General features: G+C 59.1%; 2 protein-coding genes and 1 long non-coding RNA gene across 5 annotated transcripts in view; 1 reads left to right on the forward strand and 2 right to left on the reverse strand.

The window, feature by feature from the left end:
• Nucleotides 1-778: 778 nt before the first annotated feature.
• PPP1CA (protein phosphatase 1 catalytic subunit alpha) lies at nt 779-4098 on the forward strand. Its single transcript, XM_024748721.1, has 7 exons — nt 779-935; nt 1439-1570; nt 1726-1956; nt 2578-2682; nt 3129-3352; nt 3431-3565; nt 3651-4098. The coding sequence occupies exons 1-7, from the start codon at nt 881-883 to the stop codon at nt 3759-3761; spliced, it is 993 nt and encodes a 330-aa protein (XP_024604489.1). The 5' UTR covers nt 779-880; the 3' UTR covers nt 3762-4098.
• RAD9A (RAD9 checkpoint clamp component A) lies at nt 3877-10699 on the reverse strand. Of its 3 annotated transcripts, XM_024748720.1 has the most exons (11): nt 10559-10699; nt 10401-10471; nt 9821-9949; nt 9264-9378; nt 9077-9176; nt 6438-6544; nt 6238-6347; nt 6084-6148; nt 5855-5992; nt 4910-5117; nt 3877-4821 (listed from the first exon to the last, which is right to left on the reverse strand). In XM_024748720.1, the coding sequence occupies exons 1-11, from the start codon at nt 10590-10592 to the stop codon at nt 4726-4728; spliced, it is 1173 nt and encodes a 390-aa protein (XP_024604488.1). In that variant the 5' UTR covers nt 10593-10699; the 3' UTR covers nt 3877-4725. The 3 variants fall into 3 exon arrangements, with proteins under 3 accessions (XP_024604488.1, XP_024604486.1, XP_024604487.1); XM_024748718.1 differs by having other exon boundaries at nt 6238-6544; XM_024748719.1 differs by lacking the exons at nt 10401-10471; nt 10559-10699 and having other exon boundaries at nt 9821-10393.
• Nucleotides 10700-17556: 6857 nt separating this feature from the next.
• Nucleotides 17557-22429, reverse strand: part of LOC112402047 (uncharacterized) — a 47033-nt gene continuing 42160 nt past the window's right edge. The window contains exon 3 of the long non-coding RNA XR_003003666.1: nt 17557-18435. This is a non-coding gene — a long non-coding RNA (uncharacterized LOC112402047). The remainder of the gene's footprint in view (nt 18436-22429) is intronic.

A 22429-nucleotide genomic window follows, 5' to 3' on the forward strand; every position in this document is an offset into this window, starting at 1 on the left:
CTGGGTGTGACGCGGCCAGGGCCTGCCAGAGGTAGAGAGGGCAGGCTGCCTCTAGATTTGAGGTCACTGGCATGTAAAACACTCGATTCAGGGGCCAACGAGTGTCATGGTGTATTTAGTGTTTGCTCTTTACAGAGCAATACTTTCAACATGCACACAATGTAGCATTACTATGCTACTCAAAAGGCAAGGATGAGACATTACAAAAAGTAATAATTTAGCATGCACCACAGGCAGTGTGGACCAAAATGAACTCGGAGTTCAGCAACAGGTGTCTGGATCTACCTAGCCAGTTGCCCGAGGGCCCCAGACTCAGGAGGTAGAGGTCCTCCGTGAATTTGAGGCTAACTCTTACTATCTCTGAGCCTCAGTTTCCTTTCCTGCACTGTCTTAATCTGCACTGTCTGGGGAGACCCAATGAGTTACCAATGAGGTCACACAACCTTCCCGACCAGGACAGAAGTGGGAAAGACTGCTTAGCCCTTGAAAGAGAAAAACAACTTCCACAGTACTTCCGACCGCACCTACTCCGAACAGCCGAGGGTAACTCCTCAAGGGCGGAGCTAGGCTTGACCTCGCCCCATTAAGCCCCGCCCACAGGTCAGGCTCCGCCCCAAACACACGAGTCAGTCCAAGTCCGGTCCCCTGACCGAGGCCCCGCCTCCCGGACCGCCGCGACCCCAGCGCCCCGCGTCCGGCGGAGGCGCTAGAGCGCAGGAGCAGCGGGCGGGGAGGGGCGGGGCGGGGCGGGGCAGGAGGCCTAGGAGGCGGGGCGGCGAGCCGGGGCGGGCGGAAGGAGCGCCAGGCCGGAAGGAGGCAGCGGGAGGGCGGGAGGCAGGAGCGGGCCCGGAGCTGCTGGGGCCGGAGCGGCGGCGCCGCCATGTCCGACAGCGAGAAGCTCAACCTGGACTCTATCATCGGGCGCCTGCTGGAAGGTTGGCCGGGGCAGGGGAGGTGGGCGCCGGCCGCGCCCTGGTCCCCTGCCCGGCCCGGAAGTGGCGCGCGGGTGGACTTGCCCCTCCCAGGACCAGCTTAGACTGGGCGGGGACGGGCCGCGAGGTCCCGTGGCCGCAGGTGCCCCCCCTTCCCAATCGCGGCGCCCCTGGGAGGTCTGGGGTTGCTCCCCTTGCCAGAGCAGGGCGGGGGCGCACGGGTTAGCCAGGGCTCTTGGGGTTAGAAAGAAATCCGAGAAGCCTAGCCCCTGAGGTTTTGGCAGGCCTCCGCGCACAGCAATCCTCTTTCGAGTGTCTTGAGGGTAGTTGGGGGTCTCGTCCCTTGAGGCTTGAGGCGGGGGTCCCAGGAGGCTGAGCAGCAACAGCTACCCCTGGGCGAGGCGGGGCCCGGGAGGCCCAGGCGCCCCCCAGAAGTGCCTATGGGGCCACCCATGTCACCCACCCTCTTCTCGCCTGAGGGTCCTGATGCCTCATTCCACTCCCAGTGCAGGGCTCGCGGCCTGGAAAGAATGTACAGCTGACAGAGAACGAGATCCGTGGTCTGTGCCTCAAATCCCGGGAGATTTTCCTGAGCCAGCCCATTCTTCTGGAGCTGGAGGCACCCCTCAAGATCTGTGGTGAGCCCCTGCCCAGGCCCCTTTGCTTCTTGAAAGTGGGTACCCGCCCCCCCCACCAGCCAAAGTCCCTGGATCTCTCCTCCCTCGAGTCCAACCCTGGCCCTGGGTCCAAGTTCAGACTGCATCTAGTGCTGACCTGGTTCTCTGGGTCACAGGCGACATTCATGGCCAGTACTACGACCTTCTGCGGCTGTTCGAGTACGGCGGCTTCCCTCCAGAGAGCAACTACCTGTTTCTGGGGGACTACGTGGACAGGGGCAAGCAGTCTTTGGAGACCATCTGCTTGCTGCTGGCCTATAAGATCAAGTACCCCGAGAACTTCTTCCTGCTCCGTGGGAACCACGAGTGTGCCAGCATCAACCGCATCTACGGCTTCTACGATGAGTGTGAGTGGCTGAGCCTCTGGGGCTGAAGGGCTCTCCCCCGCCATTCAGTGCGGCCCTCGTGTTGACCTGCTGGCCGGGGTAGCAGTGTTTGACAAACACATCCTAGACTGAGCTCTGTGAAGGTAGGGCCAGTTCACGTCTCTCCGCCCTGCCCTCCTGGCATGGGTCCTGGCGCTCAGGAGGGACGTGGTGAATGGTTGCTGACTGAAGGGCTGCCAGCATTCTAATGCAGGGCCTTGCCTGCCGACACTCCCCTCCAGTGCATCCGTTACTTAAGCACTTAGGATGCCTGTCTGGACTGGACTCTGTTGGCCAGAAGCTGAGAGAGACCAGACCCGGTCTTGGCCTGGCTCTGCTCATGTGCGGGGGGGTGAGTGCCAACCCTGAGGTTGTTCCAGAACTGGAACTTGGGGGTTCCTGTGGACTCAGCTGCTTTAGAATTCCTCCTGGGAGGCAGTGGGGTGGGGATTGGCCCGGGGTGGGGGGGTTCCCTTCTTGCCTTCCATTCTCTTCTGCCAGCTGTGTCTGAACAACACACAATGTGCCCTGGAAGGCCCAGAGACCCACACTGAGGGTGGGGCAGACGGGCCTTCTCGTGAGCCCTCTCCTTCCTCTGGGCAGGCAAGAGACGCTACAACATCAAACTATGGAAAACCTTCACCGACTGCTTCAACTGCCTGCCTATTGCTGCCATTGTGGATGAAAAGATCTTCTGCTGTCACGGGGGTGAGGGCGGCTCTGGGCCGCATGGCGAGGGAATGTTTGGGCAGGACGAGCCTGGCCACATCCCTGGGGGATTTGGGACAGAAGTGTTAGCTGAAGGACACATTCTCAGCCACCTGGAACAGCTCTCCCTGGAGCCCTGGTTTGGATATCACTTCTTCCACAAAGTCCCCCCGCACCCCGGCGTTAGGCTGCACTCACTGCCATGTCGTGGCCTCGGTTTCTTGCGTGGAGTTTGCTTGTCTTTTTTCCAGGGAGCACTGTGCTCCTGGAAGGGACAGGGACTTGAAGAGGCAGAAGGCGATGAGCTCTGCCTGTCTAGGCTCCCAGGAATCCGGGAGAGGGCAGCGGGTTGGGGGAACAGAGGCTGATTGGCAAAGGCTTCCTGGAGAAGGGAGGGCCCTTGTTTTGAGGCTTGAGGAAGTGACCTGCCCCCGGTGCCCCCCCAGGCCTGTCCCCGGACCTACAGTCCATGGAGCAGATCCGGCGTATCATGCGGCCTACAGACGTGCCAGACCAGGGCCTGCTGTGTGACCTGCTGTGGTCTGACCCTGACAAGGACGTGCAGGGCTGGGGCGAGAATGACCGTGGCGTCTCCTTTACCTTTGGAGCTGAGGTCGTGGCCAAGTTCCTGCACAAGCACGACCTGGATCTCATCTGCCGGGCACACCAGGTGGGCTGGCAGCTCTGGTCTGGGTGGCAGCGGGGGCCGGGCAGCAGCACCTGCTGAACTGTCCCCACCCTCGTCCAGGTGGTAGAAGATGGCTATGAGTTCTTTGCCAAGCGGCAGCTGGTGACACTCTTCTCAGCTCCTAACTACTGTGGCGAGTTTGACAACGCAGGCGCCATGATGAGCGTGGACGAGACGCTCATGTGCTCCTTCCAGGTGGGGGTGGAGATGGGGACGGAAGGGGCGGGGGTGGGGGGCCCAGGGCTCAGCCCCATGAGCCTGACCAGCTTGCCTCTTTTAGATCCTCAAGCCCGCCGACAAGAACAAGGGGAAATATGGGCAGTTCAGCGGCCTGAACCCTGGAGGCCGGCCCATCACCCCACCCCGCAACTCCGCCAAAGCCAAGAAATAGCCCCCGTGTGCCCGCCCTCTGCCCCAGATGGTGGATTGTACAGAAATCACGTGGCTGTGAGGGTTCGTGCTGGCCCCCTAGGGCCGCCCATCACAGGGAACATGGAGCCTTGGTGTATTTTTCTTTTTTTTATGAATCAATAGCAGCGTCCAAACCCCCAGGGCTCCTTCCACCTGCACCTGCAGTGGCTGCAGGCAGGATCCTGGGGCTGAGGCTGCAGCTCAGGGCAGAGCAGGGCCAGATTGTGGGTCCCCAGCCTTGCTTGGCCTCAGGGCTGGCAGCCGGATCCTGGGGTGACCCATCTGGTCTCTCGAATAAAGGTCAAAGCTGGATTCTCGCCATGGCGTCTGTCTCCCTTGCCCCAAATGCCGCGCCTGGCGACCTCTTCTGCCTAGGGCCACTTGGGAGGCTTGTTGGGCATGGGGCCCGAGCTAGGGAAACACCAGCCACACGCTCAGGTCACAGGGGCCCTTGGAATTTCCAAGCCAGGGCCAGAGAGTTTTGGAAAAGCAAGCAAAACAGTGTGTGCCGGCCACAGGGGATCCCCGAGGTGTACCCAGGATCTGAGGGAGGGACAGGTCCTGGTTGGCAGAGAAGGTGGATCAGCAGGGGCCAGCAGCCCCACCGAGGTTTTTCTCTTAGGGAGGTGGGCTTAGAGAACGCAGGCCCCCAACCCTGCCACATGGTTGGATTAAGAGGTGAGGGGCCTCCCAGCAGGTGGCAGCTCAGCACCAAGACTGGGAACAGACATGATCGACTGGGGGCCGAAGGGAGATGACAGGACCCAGGCCAGTCACAGATAGCCGAGCAGGGCCCGGGGGAGGCGGCAGGACCAGCCAGCTGAGCTCCAGCACAGCCCACCTCTACCACCCACCCTGGAGGAGAGCTGGCCCCGCCCCTGTTGGCGCTGGGAGATGGGGAGGCTGGGGCTTCCTCTGGTCCAGTCCTCCAAGGGCCTCTCGGCTCAGCCTTCCCCCTCACTGTCTTCAGCCAGCACGGGGCTGGGCCCCTGGGGAGAGTGTGCAGGGGCCAGGATGGAGCCAAAGAACAGCGAGCGGAACTGGCGAGAAAACAGAGGAAGCCAAGTGAGCTCTGGAGGCTGCTCCCTCCGCCTCCCATCCCTGCCTCCGTCTCCAGCCAGCTCCTACCTTCTTGGGTGGGGGAGTCCCAGGCACTGTGCTGGGCTCGGTGTCATCTTCCTCCTCTGAGTGGGAGCCAGGGCTACAGTGGGGCTGGAAGCCAGGGGAAAGGGAGGTGGAGGGCAGTGTCCGTGAGCCCTCACTGCCCACGGTGGTTTCCATGGCGATCATGTACGAGTCAATGTCATCAAGGGCAAAGTCGTCCAGGTGGGGCGTGCTGTAAGCAGAGACAGCTTAGCAAGGGCAGGGAGAGAAGAGGGGGAACAGAGGCAGGGCCCCACCTTGGAGGGCTCAGCGGGGGGCTGCAAAAGCCCTGTGACCGTTGGTGACCTCTTGGTTTTATTACTTCCTGATTTGGTGGGAGGGGAGAGGATGCCTGGGGTTAAGTGGCTGCTTCCTGGAGGGGGTGGACCTGGAATCCTTTCATCAGAGTTGAGGTAGAGGCCTGAGGGAGACATCTTGGGGGCCGGTTTAGCTCAGCTGGGGGAGGGGAGCAGCAAGTCCTGTAAGCTGGGCCACCTGGGGCCCAAGCCCGTACCTTCCCAGGGGACAGGAACCGGAGAGCACTGGGGCCCAGGGACATGCTGGGCAGAAGGCCAGGCCAAACTTCCTCTGCTTAAACTACACTGGGCCCATCCTCCCCAACCCACCTGCCCTTTCAGCCACCGGCTTCCCCAGTCCCAGGCAGCCCCCCACTTCCCGGCAGCCCTTTCCCTCCCTGGCCTAGGAGGAGGCTCGGAGGGGAGGCCTCAGCCAGAGAAGGAAGCCAGCCCGACCCTGGGGACACTTCCCTGGGTGGGGGGAGTCTCTGAGTACAGCTGCCCGGTAAGGTTGAGCTTGCAGGGCTGGGGCCCAACAGGAAGTGGGGGGAGGGGAGGCGCTGACACTGGAAGCAGCAGGCTCCCCAGGGTGCACAGAGGTGGGGAGGGAGGAGTGGGTGGGCAGCGCTCTCACCTGTGAGCCTGAAGCTGAGGCGCTGGCTGCTGGAGCTCCGGGGCACGCAGGTCCTGGGGGTGGGGGTCCGGCTCTGAGAGCGTGGCCAGGACAAAGTGGCCGTCTAGCAGAGAGTCCTTGATGGCAAAGATGGCTGGCCTGGGCAGGTGACGGGTCCAGGCAAGGTCAAGGCCCTTTAGCTCCTGGCATCCCAGATCCCTCCCCACCCTGTCCTGAGGCTCCGAGTTACCTGCCAGGGCCATCGAAGTAAATGCTGAGAGACAAGTTCGCTGACTCGGCAAAGCTCAGGAGCCCCTGGGAAGGGAGAGGCAGAGCAGTGAGGCCCCGCACCAGGCAGGGAGGCGCGGTGGACCGGGCGGTGAGCGCATGGCGGGCAACCTCACCCGGAATTCCTTGAGGCAGAAAGTGATGGCCACCCCTTCCTGGGCCTGCAGCTGCTGGAAATCCTCCCCCCCGATGCTCATCTCGGTCACCATGGCTTTGACGGTGCTGTCTGTGGGGACAGCAACAGGAGGAAACCTGGGCCCTGCCCCATCCCAGCCCATCTCTGCCCCCTGCCCCAGGCCATGTCTGGCTCCCTCACCTGCCTCCTCCTGGTAGCTACGCAGAATGATCCTGTGGCCACGGCCAATCCCCAGCGTCACTTCGGCCAGCGCGGGGGGGAAGGGCAGAACAGCCTCCCCCAGGACCCTGTGAGGAGGGCACAGCATCACCCCAAGACTCAGCCCCACCCTGTGGCTTCGCTCTCAGGATCTGAGGCGGGATGGTGACGCACACCAATGTCCAAAGGGAACCAGGCCAGGCCTAGCATGCCCCCAGGGAGGACAGGAGCGGGACATGGTCCCTGCCCCGTCCAAGGCTCCCAGGCAGTCGTGGGAGGAGAAGTCCACTTGCAAGAGACGGGGCGGACAAGAGCAGAGCCCACAGAAGACAGCAGGAAGCACGGGCTGTTTGCGCTGAACCAAACCAGGCAGGCGGCACCTGGCCACCCAGGGGCGGGAGACCATCCCCACACGGTCTGCATAAATGCGGCCTTCAGGGAGAGCCCTCAGATCCTTGTCTAGAAAAGACACATGCCATAAAGATGAAAGAACTTAAAAAAAAAAAAAAAAGAAAAGACACATGCCGATAAACAGTTACAGGTGAAATAACATCTGGAATTTGCCTCAAAACACTTGGGACAGGAACTGGCGTCTACTTTTATGAATTTAAAATTGCCCATAAGAAAAAGAGAAACAGGGGCTTCCCTAGTGGCGCAGTGGTTAAGAATCCACCTGCCAACGCAGGGGACATGGGTTTGAGCCCTGGTCTGGGAAGATCCCACATGCCGCAGAGCAACTAAACCCGTGCACCACAACTACTGAGCCTGAGCTCTAGAGCCCGCGACCCACAACTACTGAAGCCCATGCGCCTACAGCCCGTGCTCCGCAACAAGAGAAGCCACCACAATGAGAAGCCCGCGCACTGCAACAAAGAGTAGCCCCCGCTCACTGCAACTAGAGAAAAGCCCACGCACAGCAGCGAAGACCCAACGCAGCCAAAAATAAATAAATTTAAAAACAAGAAACAATTGCTTTTTTTTAAAGTTTTTTTTGTGTTATGTCTAACAGAGACAAAATTATTTAAGTCAATAAATTTTTAAGGAATTTCCCATGTTCTGATTCTTTCCACTGTCAATCACCTTAGTTCCTCCAAACTCATAATCTTCAAGATAAAATAGCCTTTTCAGAAATAAGCTGTCATGTGAGTCAGCCCCCAATTCTCTTAGCTGGGCTTCTTTCATCTCCAATGGAATATGGACACACTTCAGAATTCCCCACCTGTAATCTCTGGGATCCAATTTCCTCAAGCAATTTACTTTAGGACCATGTTTAGGGTCAGGAGATGGATCTGCCTGGTTCTGAATTTGACACCCTCTAAAAATGTATTAGGTTCAAATCACATTCACTCCTAAGCCATCACACCCTATAACAGTACAGATTGTTGGGATAGGCCAATACCTAAGATAAAAAAAGTCTGACTGCTTTTCCAACGATGTAGGTTTACGGAAAAAGCCCCATCAGGATAGATCTCAACACAACTGCTCTTTTTAAAAAAGAGAGGGGCTTCCCTGGTGGCGCAGTGGTTGGGGGTCTGCCTGCCGATGCGGAGGACGCGGGTTCGTGCCACGGTCCGGGAGGATCCCACATGCCGCAGGGCGGCTGGGCCCGTGAGCCGTGGCCGCTGAGCCTGCACGTCCGGAGCCTGTGCTCCGTGACGGGAGAGGCTGCAGCAGTGAGGGGCCCGCATACCGAAAAAAAAATAATAATAATAAATAAATAAAAATAAAAAAGAAAGAGAAAGAAAAATCCTCAAAATACAGACCACAGATTGATTTCCTCTTTCTCTACCCAAAGGAATCCTGGGCAGTGCTGTTTCAACAGAACTCAGAAAAACAGAAAGTCAGGACCCAAATGGACCTTGAGGTTACCATGTCCTTCGGCTACCAAAAGAAAAGAAACACAAGACCTTGGGTTACTTGGATGCAAGTGGCACCCAGCGTGTGGGCGAGTGGGAGGGGAGCCACTCCTCTCTGCTCTTGTCTTCACCAGGGACCTTTGCATCTGCTGGAGTCTCCTGGGCCCTGCACAGCCCCTCTGATTCCCCAGAACAGCTCCATCTCTACAGCTGCTTATTCAGGCAGCCCCCCTGGACCAGGACTTCCCCGCCTAGCCTCCTTCCTTGGCCTCCTGCTGGGACCCCTCGAGGCTAGAGCCCAGCCAGGTAGGAAGAGAGGCTGCCCTTGAATGGGGATCATCCCAGAAGGATGACGAGGCCAGAGAAGGGTCATGAGTCCCTGAGCCACAAAAATTAAGGGACCTTCAAAGGTGTTCAGGCCAGAGAAGACTTGAGGGCAGGCCAGAGACTCGTTCTCTGACAGAGGAGTCAGAATGGGTCTGAGTGGTCAGAAAACCAAGTCAGACCTTTGAGGTGGAGAATACAGACTCCAGAAGACAGTGAGGAACATGGAACAAGGGAACGCCCAGCCCCTCCTCACTCCAGCCTCTGCCCTTAGAGGAGCCAGGCAAGGACCTGAAAGCAAACCGGGTTGGATAAACTCCTTGAGGTCTACAGAAACCCTGTAGGGAAAATGGAGGAGGTGCCTTCTTAAACTGACCGTTGAGGCCCAAAGAAGGAAGAGAGAAACCTAGGCCTCAGCTGAAAACCAGGGAGCGTGCTCACCTTGCTGGGGCACAGAGCACATGGGGGCACACGGCTGGGTCGAAGACAGCCTGCAGGGACTCGCAGTCCTGGAAGGACAGGTTGTGAGTCTTCCTCACCCCTGGATGGGCAGACAGGGTCTCAGTGGGCCTCGCCAGCCTCCACCCCACGCCGCAAGGACGACCTGGCCAGCCAGCTGCTCACTCACCGTATTTGCAGTACAGCTGAACTACCAGGCGGCTGCTCCTGCCATTCAGGGAGATGCAGCATTTCTCCACGGTCTTCTCCAGCATCGCCAGCGAGCGGAAGACTGACAGGAACGACTAGGCGATGGAAACACATCAGCCCAGTGCCGCGCCTCCACCAGCCAGCTTCCACATCCCCTTAGGCTCTGGCCCATCACGGGCTCAGCACTGTCACACCAGGAAAGGACCTACCCACACACAGAAATTTACACCCTTCCAGGCCTTCGTTCATACTGCTCCCCTTGTCTGGAATGCCTTGAAAGACCTGCTTACCTTTCAAGGACCAGCTTGAATGTCACCACTGTCTGCAGGTCCCCGGCAGAATCAATTAGCCTCTCCATATCTCCCATTACCGTACCCTGTGGATGTCTGTACTATGCCCCTGCGCTGCATTTTGCATTGGATTGCTCCTGCATATGTTTCTCTCTCCAGCTGGCACCTACTGTGTGCCTCAGAGCAAACGCACTGTGGTAGAGGTTCCTGGGGGAGTGCACTGCCACCGCTGAGGGAGGGGCCTCACCTTCATCAGGATCTTACAGCGCAGCGGGTCCTGACCAGGGGTGGCCGCCTGGTACTGCTGGAAGAAGAGCGGGGCAAAGAGGAAGCAGGCATAGGCCGAGCGGGAGGAGTTCACGGTCCGGAGGGAGAGCTGGGCCAGGAAAAGCGGGGAGAGGGATGCAGTCACCAGCAATGTCAGGCCCAGCCCTCTGGCCGGTTTTTGCTCACACACTTGCCCTAATGTCCTCCACTTCCACCATCGTCTGCTGAATCCCTCCCTCTCCTTCCAATCAGCGGGTATCTTCTCCATGAAGCCTTCCCGGAGTGCCCCTCAGCACCGCTAACGCAGCAAGGGCCCTACACAGCTTTCAGCGCCGACCCCACCCGCCCCCGGGCACTTCAGGGAGGGCAAATGCTCTCAATTCACACACTGGTCTGGGAAGATGACAGGGCTCAAGGTGACGTCCCAGCAACAGGGGAGGAAACTGTAACTCAGCAGACAAATCTGCCCACCGGCATCCTATCTGATGGGGGCGAGACTCGAGCCCAGGTTAGGGCTCCCTGTGGGAATCTCACCCCCCCGCAATACCGTGGCTCCTCACCCCGTCTTCCAGGGGCTCCAAGTAGAGTTCGTCCCCGATACGGGACAGGGAGTGGACGGCCTTGCCGAGCACTGCGGGGAGGAGAGGAGAAAAACACTGCTTTGCTGGCGCTTTGGGCCGGCCCATGTGCCCCTAGCCCCGGGCTGGCCCCAACTCACCCTTCACGTTGCTGCCCGTAACCAGACACTTCATGCTGCTCCCCGCGGCCGGGTTGTGACAGGCGGCGGGCCCCGGACTGGAACCCAGCTCGCTGCTCCCCTCCGGGTCTCCCCTGCCGCCGCGGATGCCCCGGGTTCTCTTCCCGCGCACCGCCCCCGGAAGCCCCGCCCCCGCCTCCTCATTGGGCCAGACGCCTGCACCTCCGTCACGTGAGAAAAACGCTCGCTGGCTGCGCCGTCACGTGACAGAGTCCTGCTGGTGGCGGTCACGTGATCCGGGAGCGCTGGGCGCCTTCTTGGCTTGTCTCTTCGCGGGGTCCAGGGCCTCCCTCGGCCCTTCAGCGCCCCGGGTGAGCCGGGCCTGTCAGCGGGGCCCATCGCGGCTGCGCGCCCGAACGCAAGGCGCTCAAAGGGTGTGGGGAAGCGAATCCGGAGATGTGCGGGCGAGCCCGCCTGGGTCACTAATTTAGAACGGATTTTCTGGGCGTCTGTCGTGGGTACGGGGTCGAAGGCAGACCGTCGCACCCAATCCGAGCCGGGGACACGCACAGAAGCAGCAACCACTGGCACTAAAAAGAAATTAAAGCACGTTGCGGCAGGATCCCGGGGTGGGAAGTGGCTGTTCGCTCTGGCTTCGAGGATCCTGCGTTGATCCCGAAGAAGAGAAGATTCTCCGGATTCAGAAAGGGGTAGAAGGGTGTGGCTGGCAGGGGAAGGTGAGAGTAAAGGCTCAGCGGTGCATGGGGCTTTGCCCCCGTTGGGAGGGAAGTGGGTCTGTGAGAGGAGGGGTGAGCGCTGCCAAATGATGACGGTCACTAACGGGAACGGCTGGAAACGTTTTCTGAGGTTAGACGCATGCGTATGTGGCCCTTTGAAAAAACGACCAAGAGACTGTGCCGAAGGAGGGGCTTCATCGGCGGGCAGGTCTTCCCCTAGCCCTGGGCCTCGGCCCTCCGCTGCGTGAACTGGAAGGGAAGTCCTGGAGGGGCTCCCTGACCTCTAGTTCCCTGCAGCACCCAGTGTGCTTTGAAGGGCCCTGGGAACCACTGCGTTCCTTTAGGGCCCATCTGGACTTGCCCCTCTGGTACTGTCTCCAGTGAGGAGGCCATGTTTGTCTGTGGGCCCCTTGCCCTCCTGCTCCTGGCCTGCAGTCCTGGACCCCACTTTGTTTCTTCCTCTCCTTGCCCTCAGCTCCGCTCCCTCACCAAGTTTCCCTGGAGCACTGGGAGAGGTTATTCTTGCCTTTTAGCAGGGTCCGTGTAAATGGTTCTACCTCTACCCAGGCTTCAGGTCAGTAAACCTGGAGTCATCCTTGACCCCATGCTCTCCCGCACCCTACATACTGCAAGCCTCCAGCAAGCCCTGACTGCTCTGCCTCTCAAACAGATGGCAGCTTCATCCTTTTCTCCCATGTCCACTGCCATCGTCCTGGCTCAGGCCACCATCATCTCTCACCTGAATGACTGTGGGAGCTCCCTGGGTGGTTCCCTGTCTCCTCCAGTCCACTTTCCAAGCAGCATCAATGTGACCTTCCTAAAATGTAAATTGTGTTACGCCTCTCCCTGGTGTAGACCCTGCAGTGGTTCCCAACTACTATACTTGCCGTCACATCTAAACCCCTTGGGGATTCCGTGGCAGTCAGTGGTTAGGACACCGCGCTTTCACTGCTGAGGGCATGGGTTCAATTCCTGGTGGGGGAACTAAGATCCAGCAAGCCGTGAGTCCTGGCCGCCCCCCAGAAAAATTCTAAACCCCTTACCCCAAACCTGCAGGAAGGAGCTGGCCCCACCCATCTCTCCACCTGTCTGTGGCCTTCCTGTGCGTCAGAACTGGCCCCACCAGTTCCCTGAACGAACCACATCCTTTTCCACCTTGGGATCTCTGTAAAGCTGTTCCCACTACTTGGAATGCTCTTTCCCCTTCTCATATGCTGGCGCCTTCTCTTCCTAGGGCTCAGCTTCAGTTGCCCATCCTCAGATAGGCCTTCTCTGCTTCCCCCTCCACCCGCCACCCCCCACCCTGCATTGTCTAGCTAAGCCCTTGCTCTGGGTTATCCACAGCACTTATCCCAACTCAACATTATTTCATAGTGTCTACTTCTTTAATGCCCCTAGTTATGTCAGCTCCATGAGGGCAGGGACCTAGTCTGTTTTGTTTGTTACTGTATCCCTCTACCTCCCACAGGGCCTGGCCCTCAGCAGGTGATCAGTAAGTATGCGTTCAGTGAATAGGTGTGTGACCCAAGTGTAGCCGAGTTGCCTCTGGTTCCCTCGTAGCACGTAGCATGGTGCTGTGATGAAAGGAACAAAACTTCCAGCCTCTGCCCACAGTCCAACCCTTCCGTGGACACTAGCTGTCCCCCCACATTCTGTGCAAACCCCTGCCCCCCAAGGAACCTAGCATTCGTTATTCTCTTCCTTACTTTCCTCCTTCTCTCTGGATCTCGTCCTCTCTCTTTTCATTCCAGTGAAAATCAGCAGAGCCTTCATGGCTTCTCCACCTCTTCCCCACAGCCATTGCCGGAGCAGCCCAGCTGGAACAGAAGGTAGATGCCAAAGCTCCCTGGAAGGCAGGGAGGGGAAGGTGTGACTAATCGCACACCCGTGTCTCTGCCCCTGACACCTGTGGGACCAGTAGGGTCCTGTGGCATTGAGGTCTTTGGAGCAAGGCCCCGGGGGAAGGGAGAGGGAGATATAAACGCTTTAGGACTTTCTCTTTTTTTTTTTAATATTTATTTATTTGGTTGCACCAGGTCTTAGTTGCTGCGGGCGGGCTCCTTAGTTGAGGCATGTGAACTCTTAGTTGCGGCGTGCATGTGGGCTCTAGTTCCCTGACCAGGGATCGAACCCGGGCCCCCTGCATTGGGAGCGCGGAGTCTAATCCACTGTGCCACCAGGGAAGTCCCAACGCTTTAGGACTCTTGATGAGTCTTTCTTCCACTGCACACACACACCTGCCAAAAGTTGGGAATCACCTGACCCTTCTGAAGGGTTCAGACACGAGAAAAGAGCCTAGAGCCAGGACTCGGGAGTCCTGGGTCTCTGGTCTGTGCTTCAACGCTGACTTGCTGTGTGACTTTGGGCGAGTCCCTCCTGTCTCTGCGGCTGTACAGTGTGGTTGGTGGCACGAGATACTCACTGAGGTCCCTTCCCACCTTGACGTGCTGTGATCCCGAGGGGGCCCTTCGGCTTCCCTGAGCCCCTCACCTAGCCACAGCTCTGGAGAGGAGCTGGAATTGGCAGGCCTGCTTCCCCCAGGCTGTGGGGCTGGAAGGGAACTTTCCAATCAGAGGCCAAGCAGCCTCTCCAGGCTTGCAGTTGGCATAGCCAAAAAGGCCTTTCAGGTCCAGAAGGGAGAACACACAACAGGGGACGAGGACCTTGCGACTCTAGCCCTGCTACAGACAGCCTCAAGCAAGTCGAGGCCCTTCTCTGAGCCTGTTTCCTCCTTGATAAAATGAGGGGGTTGGATGAGATGCTCTCTCAAGATCCTTTCAAACCCCACATTCTTACAGTCTTCGCCATACCCCACAGTAGGGGTGGTCTCCTTCAAGTACACAAGTATGTGAGTGTGTGTGTGTGTGTGTGTGTGTGAATATCAGGGGTGGATATGGAACGGATGAAGGTGGTTACCATTTCAAACTTTTAAACTAATTTTCTGTCTGGAAATTTCTTCCGTTCAACCACCGCTTCTCACTCAGCTGGTTACGTTTGAAATCGCAGAATCCTCAGAGCTCAGTAATTCGTTCATTTAACACGTGTTAGACACGCTTTCCTGAGTGTAGGAAAGAAAGCACACGACGAAACTCCCTGCCCTCGTGGGCTTCCACTCGACTGGAGAGAGACAAACCAGAGGGCCTGACTGTGCCAAAGCCTCTGGCAGAGCCTGCTGGGCTGCGCACACGGGAGACAGGATTTGCCTGGTGACTCTGGGGTTGCCGAGCGGGTAAGGGAGCTCTGAGCTGCTGGGGGCACTGAGCTGCTGGGGGTACTGAGCTGGCGGGGGCACTGAGCTGGTGGGGCTCTACTTGCCCACCTATCATGCCTTTGTGGCACACCAGGTGCCTCGAGCCCCCAGAGGCAAGCCCTGCCCGGGCCTTTCTTGTTCACTGGCATTTCTCCCAGCAACCAGAACAAGCCTGGCACATAGCAGTGGTTTAATAAACAGGTCAGATGCCCCAAGAGTATAGGGTTCAGAGAGGTTACAAGACTTGAAGCCAGGGACTTCCCTGGTGGTGAAGTGGTTAAGAATCCGCCTGCCAGTGCAGGGGACACGGGTTCGAGCCCTGGTCTGGGAAGATTCCACGTGCCACGGAGCAACTAGGCCCGTGCGCCACAGCTACTGAGCCTGCGCTCTAGAGCCCGCGCGCCTAGAGCCCGTGCTCCGCAACAAGAGAAGCCACCCCAAGGAGAAGCCCACACATCGCAACCAGGAGTAGCCCCTGCTTGCCGCAACTAGAGAAAGCCCACGTGCAGCAACGAAGACCCAACACAGCCAAAAAAAAAAAAAATTTGTTAAAAAAAATAAAGCCCTTAGTTCACACGGTCAGTGTTGCTGTTACTGGGATTGTTGTGTCCTAGCACCCCCATCTCTGGAGTGACCCCCTCATGGTATTCTGGGGTCAGGACCAGGGACAAAATACATCACCAGCACGGACGAAGCCAGGGTGAATCCATACTAGGAAGTGAGAGGGAAATCCCCCCACAGAAACATTACAGAGGAAAGTTCTGGAGGCCAGGAACTGGAAAATACCCAGAGAATTAGGGTTGGGGTAAATGTCAGCCCCAAGAAGAGGCGTGGGTGTAGGCAGGGCTGCGTGCCACCCTTGATTCTGGGCCCCCGGTGTGCCCTCTGCCGCACCAGCTAACTGGAGGCTGGCATGAGGTAATGGCTGTGCCCGCACTGCTAGGCTCCAGGCACAGGTCAGAGACCAGGTCCCTTCAGACTGCAGGGCTGAAGGTGGAGGGAGATGGGATGGAACTTTTAAACCTGCAGATGGGAAGGGGAAGCTCAGGCTTGTTCACCAAAACCTGGCATGCTGGAGTTACAGGGCCCCCTTGGAGCACAAGTGAGGTAAGTTTAGGACAAATGAAAGGCAGCGTGCTTCACCCAGCAGGGGAGGACTCCGATGGAACTCATTACCCCAAGATGCGGTCTCGGCTGGAAGGATAAATAGCTTCACAAAAGGTTTAGATAAATCTGTGGTTGACAGCTCCATTCTTGGGTTAGAAGGGAAGGAAGCTGTTTGTGGCCTGCGGGCCCGCGGGGAAAGCATCAGGGAGGCCACCTGGCCTCCCTGAGACCACCCCTCGGGGCCCCTGTTGGAGGCCGGCTTTGGGCCGAGGGAACCTGGGCGGCAGTGTTGGTGTTCCTACAGCCTGGAGCCCAGCCTGAGTCCCCAGACCCTTTCCTCAGTGCCCCCATCCCTCGCCATCCGCTGTTTCGGGAGCCATGGGACCACCCGCTCTGGGGAAAGCGCTCTGTCCTGGCTGTCCCCTAAGGGACCAGCAGAGGGAGACAGACACCGTGTCCAGTCCCAGCTTCCAGCACAGAGACCAGGCTGGTCTGCCCTGGGGAGGGCAAGCAGGCAGCCGAGGGTCCCAGCTCTGTGTCCAACACGGGGCTAGGCGCCCAGAAGGCATCCTCCCTGGCCAAGGTGGGCTTCCTACAGTGCCGGGGTGGGGGTGGGGGGAAAGGAGAGACTTCAGAGAACTGGGGGCAGGGCGGGGATGAGGCCTCTAACTAAGAGCAGGGTGGCTCTGGAACCATCTTCCCTCTGTCCCCGCAGACCCCCAGCCCCTGGCGGGCAGGGTGTGGTCTCCATAGGACCACGCTGTTCCGCGGGCACATACAGGAGATGCTTCAGAAAGCCTTGAGGGGGGTGACTGAGCCCTACAGGCCCGAGTGCCAGTTCCTCCCGGCCCAGGAACCGGTTCCAGGCCAGGTGTGGTTCCCCAACTTTGGCTGCTCGGTTTCTCCCCAGCCACCCTCAAAGTCTCCCTTGACATCCCCCTGACCTCTGACCTCTCCCTTCTCGGCACTACAGCCGTTCTCACACCTGTCCGAGCTCTTGAGTCCCTGTTTCATTTAACAATGGAATTTTCATTTTGCAGCAGTCAGCGGCTGAAACTGACACGTGCTCAGGGCGCTCTGCCGAGAATCACGAGGTGGACCTCGGAAAGGAGGCTTTGGGGCCCGGCGAGCTCCTCACAGACAGGTGGGGGCTGGCGCCCGGCACAGCCAGGGTGGGCTGTCTCCCCAGGTCGCTTCAGAGCTCACTGTGCCCCGTGTCCAACCTCCCCGCTCCGGCCGGCCCTCCTCCACGACACTGACCCCCTGTGAGGAAGCTGTCTGGGATGCCGAAGCAGATGCTCAGGATCATTTATCGTTGGAGGAAAGCTGAGCGGCGGCCCAACTCCAGAACTCTCTAGAGTTCTGTGTCTGTGGCCAGTGCGGGGAGTCAGCATGGGGGTGCTGGGGACAGGCCTCAGGAAGAAGGCAGAGTGGAAAGAACAGAGTAGGTACAGACAGACAGACTCGTAGACATATGGAGGCTTGCAGGGGTCGGGGCACATCCTTAGCAGAGATGGGAGGATAGGGCCTGGAGGGCAGATCATGATAATATTTAACCTTGTCGCGTGTTAAGTGCCAGAGATTTGACTTGTGTTAACTGAGGAAGGCACCATTATCATCTCCCCTGTCTTATGCAAGAGAAAACTGAGGTGTAGAGGGGTCAAGTGGCTCGCCCAAGGTCACACGGCTGGTGAAGGCGGAGCGGCAACCTCATGTGCTGCCAAGCTCCCGGCGGTGCTGGGACAGCCCCCCAGAGGGGCCAAGTGCAGCCTGTCCTCTGACACCTGCCCCCAGCCCCCGGGGCCCCTGTGGAACCCAGACAGTCTGGAGAAAGCCTGAGAAGGCTGAAGGAGGAACGCTGGCAGGAAGGAGGGGGCAGAGCGGAGGAGCGGCAGTGACTCAGCAGGGCAGGATAAGGATCAGGTGCAGGATAAGAGAGAGGCAACTCCGCTCCTCTGCCGGGGTGCCGGAGTCCCAGAGCCCGAGCATGGGGTGTCCAGGGCAATGGAACATCCCGGAGAATGGCGGGGGAGCTTCTGGCGGACTGGGGTGGTAGTGGAGCCCCTGAGGGTACCCCTCCTGCCCCTGTCCTCCTCACACAGCCATCACCCTGACATCCTTGCAGACGGGGAGCCAGCCCAGGTAGGGCAGGGGAGAGGCAGGCGGCAGGACCTGGTTCCTCTCCTCGGCTGGGAGGCAGGGGCTGTGGGCGCCGTTTTTCTCGGGAGGCCTGAGCTGGGCCAGGTGTAGGTGGGGGATGCAGGACTATTGCTAAGGTAGGCGGAGGCCTTTGGTCCTGGGGTTTCCGCTGACATCACAGCCAGCTCAGGGTGAGGCAAGGCCCTCTGGGCTCCTGACCCTGGAAGAAAGGGGAAAGTGCACTGCCTTTCCTCCCCCTGCTGCCCTTGGTGGCCCCTGCGCCTGCAGTCACGCTGGAGCACGCGTGCGTAGTGGCGGAGGGGCGCCCCTCCCGGGGTGCACGTCCACGGCGGCTCGCTTTGCAGGCCACACGGTCGGTCGGGCCCTCAGGAGGTACAGCCTCGTCCTGACTCTGTGCGCAGGCAGCCGTCTGCCTTCCAGCTCAGTGCTCATTCCATAATTCAAGCTCACTGCTCTGCTCGCGGAATCTACAATTCCAGCTGAGGGGACTGAGTGCTCCCAGGCTGGCACCTCTCACCGACCCAGGAGGGCCACGTGGCATGGTTGGCCCAGTTAGTCGCGTGTGGCGAGTCGCGGGCAGGAGAGCCCAGGTCTCCTGCTCCAGGCACATGGGGACTCTCTGTCGCAGAGAACGTGCTCGTGTCCTGAGGAGAGAGACCAGGGGTGCCCCAGGTTAGATGCCTCATAGCCAGGGCGTGCTCAGCACGCACTGCCGTCTCCGCATCCAGCCTCTTCTCCTTTCAAGAGTCCCTGCGCCTGCGCCGTGGGGGCAGTTAAGGGGACGAGGTGCTCAAGGCAAATGGTCCTCAGTTCCAGCCCTGGTTCTACCTCCTGGTGTGACCTTAGACAAGCGACTTCACTTCACGTTACCAAGCCTCAGTCCCCTCGTGTGTAACATGGGGAAACTGCAGGTCTTATTTTCTAGGGTTATTGTAAGAATGGAATGAAATCATTCACAGAAAGCCTTAGCCCAGAACCTGACTCGTGGTGAGAGCTCAGTACGTTTCAACGCCTGTCATGAGTTAAGCCTGAGAGGCGCAAAGGAGCAGTGTGTCGCCAAGGAATGCCAGGCGTTGCAGCCGGCTGGCGGAGTCTCTGGGGCCGGCCGCTGCCTCTCCTGCCTGCGGCACAGGCCAGCCTCTGCCTCTTGACCCCAGGGCCTCTTAGGCCTCCTCTCTGTGTCCCTGGAACCTGGCACAGAGTAGGAGCTCAAGGAATGTTTGGTGAACAAATGAATGAATGAGTGAATGTCCTTACTCATCTCTGTGGACTTCTCCAATACCACACTGCTGCTCACCCACCAGGAGGGGACTGGACCAGAGGCTTCCCCGGACACCCCAGGGGTCAGGGCCCCTTCAATGCCAGTTCTGCATCTGCATGGGACATGGGGCCTTTGGGGCATATAGAGAGCCTTCCCTGGGGATGCCAGTTATGGGGGGAGGAGGGGAGGCAGGAGGGAGGGGTGGACCCCTAGCCTGTCCCTGAGCCAACACTGACTCACCCCCAGCCCCTTGGAGGGCAGCTCAGTAGTCTCTGGGTGCCAGCCCTGCCCCCTACCCAGACACACCCTTTGAGGCCTGACCTGCTACCCCCTGCGGATGGTAAGGACTGAAGTCTGGAAGGCCAGAGAGGGCATCAAAACAGCATCCTCCTTATAGGCTCACTGATACTCCCACCATCCCATGGGAGGGGAGGCAGAGGTGGTCATAGCGCATTCCGCCAAGAGGTGGTGGGCTTGTCCCAAGGCCCGCCGCCCAATTGGAAGCCTGGCATCCTGACTCCCAGTCCTGCCCTCTGCCCTCTGCCCACGGCAGGCAGCCCCGTGAGCCACGCCCTTTGGCCTGTGGTTGGCTGCCGCTGCCCCTCCTGCCATTCAGCCACATTTCCATCCAGAAGCTCCACCTCCGCCCAGAGCTCTCCTTCCCTCATCATCCTCTGATCTCAGTTTAGTAGTGTCCCCTGTCACAAGACTGTGAAATTCTTGAAGGCAGGGGTGGGTTTTCCTTGTCTCTCTGTCCTTTACAGGACCTGGCACCCAGCAGGGGCTCAGGAAATACCTGTGCAACGCTTCGTGGGACAGATGGATCTGGAGCTCAGGGGGCCAGTGTCTCCTCTAACCTCTGCCCTGCCCCCAGCAGCAATCCCAGATCGTGAGAGCTGGCAGGGCCCCAAACAAACATCCCTTTCTGAGAGCCACAGGGGTGCAGGAACTTCCCCAAGGTCCCCAGCTGGAAATCAGAGGGCAGCCACCTGTGCCCACCACCCCACAGAAAGCCTGGAGGGGCTCTCGCTGCTCTGCTTCTCCCTTCTCCCTGCAACTCCCTCAGCCCAGCCCCCTTTGGGATTTGGCAGAATAAAGGCACAGTCTTTATTCTAGCCCCTACCCCAAACCAACTGGCAGCTCCTAGCCTGCTGCCTTTGCCCAGACAGAGGGGCAGAGGGGCACTGGCAGCTTGGAGACGGAGTTGATTTTCCCTTTGGCAGTGGGGAAGATGGGGGAGGGGAGAGGCTTGCCCCCCACCCCCCACCCTGTCCCCGCCAGGTGAGGGGAGAGGGCAGGGGTGCAAGTCCAGACAAGAGGCAGAGGGAGAACATGACTTCCCCAGCTTGTAGGGTCACGGCATCAAGCCCGGGGCGGTGTGGAAAGCCAGTTGTCCCTGCACCCAGCTGGCCTGGGTCCCCACTTCAGAGCTGCAGCCCTCGGTTCCTGCAGACCGAGGCTCTCTCTCTGGACTCCCGAGGTGAACATTTGCTGGCGGGGGTGAGGGCATGGGAAGCTTTCCTCCCCTTCCACTGCAGTCCGCTCTTCTTTGTGTCTCCTGCCCCATCCCTTGTTTTCTCCCTCCTCTTCCCTCAGCACCCCCCTTCCTTCGGCTCCCCTCTCCCTCTTTCCCCTTTCTCCCCTGGCCCCTCCTCCTCTCCCGTGTTGGGGCTGCTTTCTCCCTGACTCAGCAAGGTGCTTTATAAGGTGCAGAGGGGCTCAGCCAAATCCAAACCACATTGTCTGTGCAGACACTCTCTGCAAGGAGCAGGCTGCACACCAGGGGAGAAGGACTTGAGAGGCTCCCTTCTCCCCCTCCCGCTCCCCTTCCTTCTGTGGCTCCCTCCCTCTGAAAGGGTGGCTGCTAGGGGACCTCCTGGCCAGCCTCAGTGCCAGTCACCCGCTGGGCATCTGCCTCCTTGACCTTGGCCTGGGCATCAGAAGATCTTCGGGCTCACTGGCCAAGAATGTCATTGAAACGCCACAGCATTCTGGCTGGGGGAGGGGCGGGTGGGAGGTTCCCCCCCCCCCAGCACTTTTGCAAAGGGCCCCTCCAAGGCAGGTTTCATCAGAGCTGCTCCTGATGCCCCAGAAAATCCCCTGCCCCCAACCCCCCGCCAGCTCCCCTTTCTCAGCTCATTTTCTCCTCGTTTAGGAAATGAAAGAAAGCGGGAAAAAAAACCCCAAAACAAACCCAACAACAAAGTCTGTCCCACTCCAGTGAGGTAATTGAAAACAAACTTCTTCCCCACCCCCCCACCCCCCCCATCCCAGTTCTCGAAGTGCAGAAAAGGGAAGAGCTGCCCTGGGAACCCAGCGCCGGTCATGCCCACGCTGCCTGCTCTGACCCACAGGCTGCAGGGGCTATGGCAGGGCGGGCAGGGTGTCCTTCCTTCTCGGGGAGGGGGGGAGGGGGGACCCAGGGCAGGAGTGGGGAGCGCAGGCTCCGATGCTATTCCAGAGAGGAATCACCTCTCAGGTCTGGCCCACCACCTCTCCCTCCTTGAAACAGCAAATAAACAACAACAAAAGCAACGTATTACCAAGTGATTTAATTGGCGGTCCGGTTCTAGAGCACTCAAGCCTTGGAGACCAAGTGACCGTCCCCCAAGAAAAGTCACAGAGTGGGGATGTCTGCAGGCCCCCAGATGAGAGCTGTTTCCTTTGCACGCTCCTTGGCAGCCCTCTGTACAGGGAGGAAGGGAGACCCTCCAGGGAGGGTCTGGGCTACGGGTCCCCTAGGGATCCCGCCCCGGCAAGTCCCAACCCAGGCCTGAGGGAAGGACGCAGGGAGAGCACTCCACACTCAAGACCACCCCCACCCCAGCACCGGAAAAAACCTACAACCCAAACCCCAAAGGCAGGAGATGGCCAAATGGCTTCTTGGGGAAGCATTTCACAAGTGGGGACTCTCGGTCTGTCCATCGCCTTGAACTCGAGCGGTCCCGCTGAGTCACCCCTGAAGCCTCTGGTGTTGAAACTGGTCCGGTGCCTCGTGCTGATTAATGAATTACAAATCCCCCACCCATGAGCACTCTCCTGGCGGCTGGGAAGAAGAACGAAGAACCCTGTGAACTTGAGGGAAAAACCCTCAGCCAAGTGCCCTCTTCTCTCCTCCACGCTGGGCAGTGGGCCTGTGTTGCCCTCTTCCTGCCCCCCACGGGGCATTGTGAGCCGGTTAGTCACCTGCCCCAGCCCCGGAGCCTCGCTTAGCCTCAGCTTTTGGAAATGGGACAGGCGGCGGGACAATAGGCAAGGGGGGCGGTCAGCCCAGACAAAGGGCAGCAGGAAAAACACCATCACTTGCTTCGAAGCCAGCTCGCTGGCATTTGGGAGGATGTGTCATTGCATTTACTCAGGGGGAGGGGGAGGGGGAG

The sequence above is a fragment of the Neophocaena asiaeorientalis genome, unplaced genomic scaffold, assembly GCF_003031525.2.
Source record: "Neophocaena asiaeorientalis asiaeorientalis breed wild unplaced genomic scaffold, Neophocaena_asiaeorientalis_V1.1 scaffold43, whole genome shotgun sequence".
Taxonomy (NCBI): Eukaryota; Metazoa; Chordata; class Mammalia; order Artiodactyla; family Phocoenidae; genus Neophocaena; species Neophocaena asiaeorientalis.

What these genes read in the sequence shown, in the direction of transcription:
- RAD9A (XM_024748718.1), bottom strand. Translation starts at nt 10,592, where the DNA reads ATGAAGTGTCTGGTTACGGGCAGCAACGTGAAGG. An exon ending in TCAGCTGTACTGCAAATACG is followed by an intron (nt 9,177 to 9,263) that starts GTGAGTGAGCAG and finishes CTGCCCATCCAG; the next exon opens with GGGTGAGGAAGACTCACAAC. An exon ending in GTGCTCTGTGCCCCAGCAAG is followed by an intron (nt 6,545 to 9,076) that starts GTGAGCACGCTC and finishes CCCTCCTCACAG; the next exon opens with GGTCCTGGGGGAGGCTGTTC.
- PPP1CA (XM_024748721.1), top strand. Translation starts at nt 881, where the DNA reads ATGTCCGACAGCGAGAAGCTCAACCTGGACTCTATCATCGGGCGCCTG. An exon ending in GGCACCCCTCAAGATCTGTG is followed by an intron (nt 1,571 to 1,725) that starts GTGAGCCCCTGC and finishes TCTGGGTCACAG; the next exon opens with GCGACATTCATGGCCAGTAC. An exon ending in CTACGGCTTCTACGATGAGT is followed by an intron (nt 1,957 to 2,577) that starts GTGAGTGGCTGA and finishes TCCTCTGGGCAG; the next exon opens with GCAAGAGACGCTACAACATC.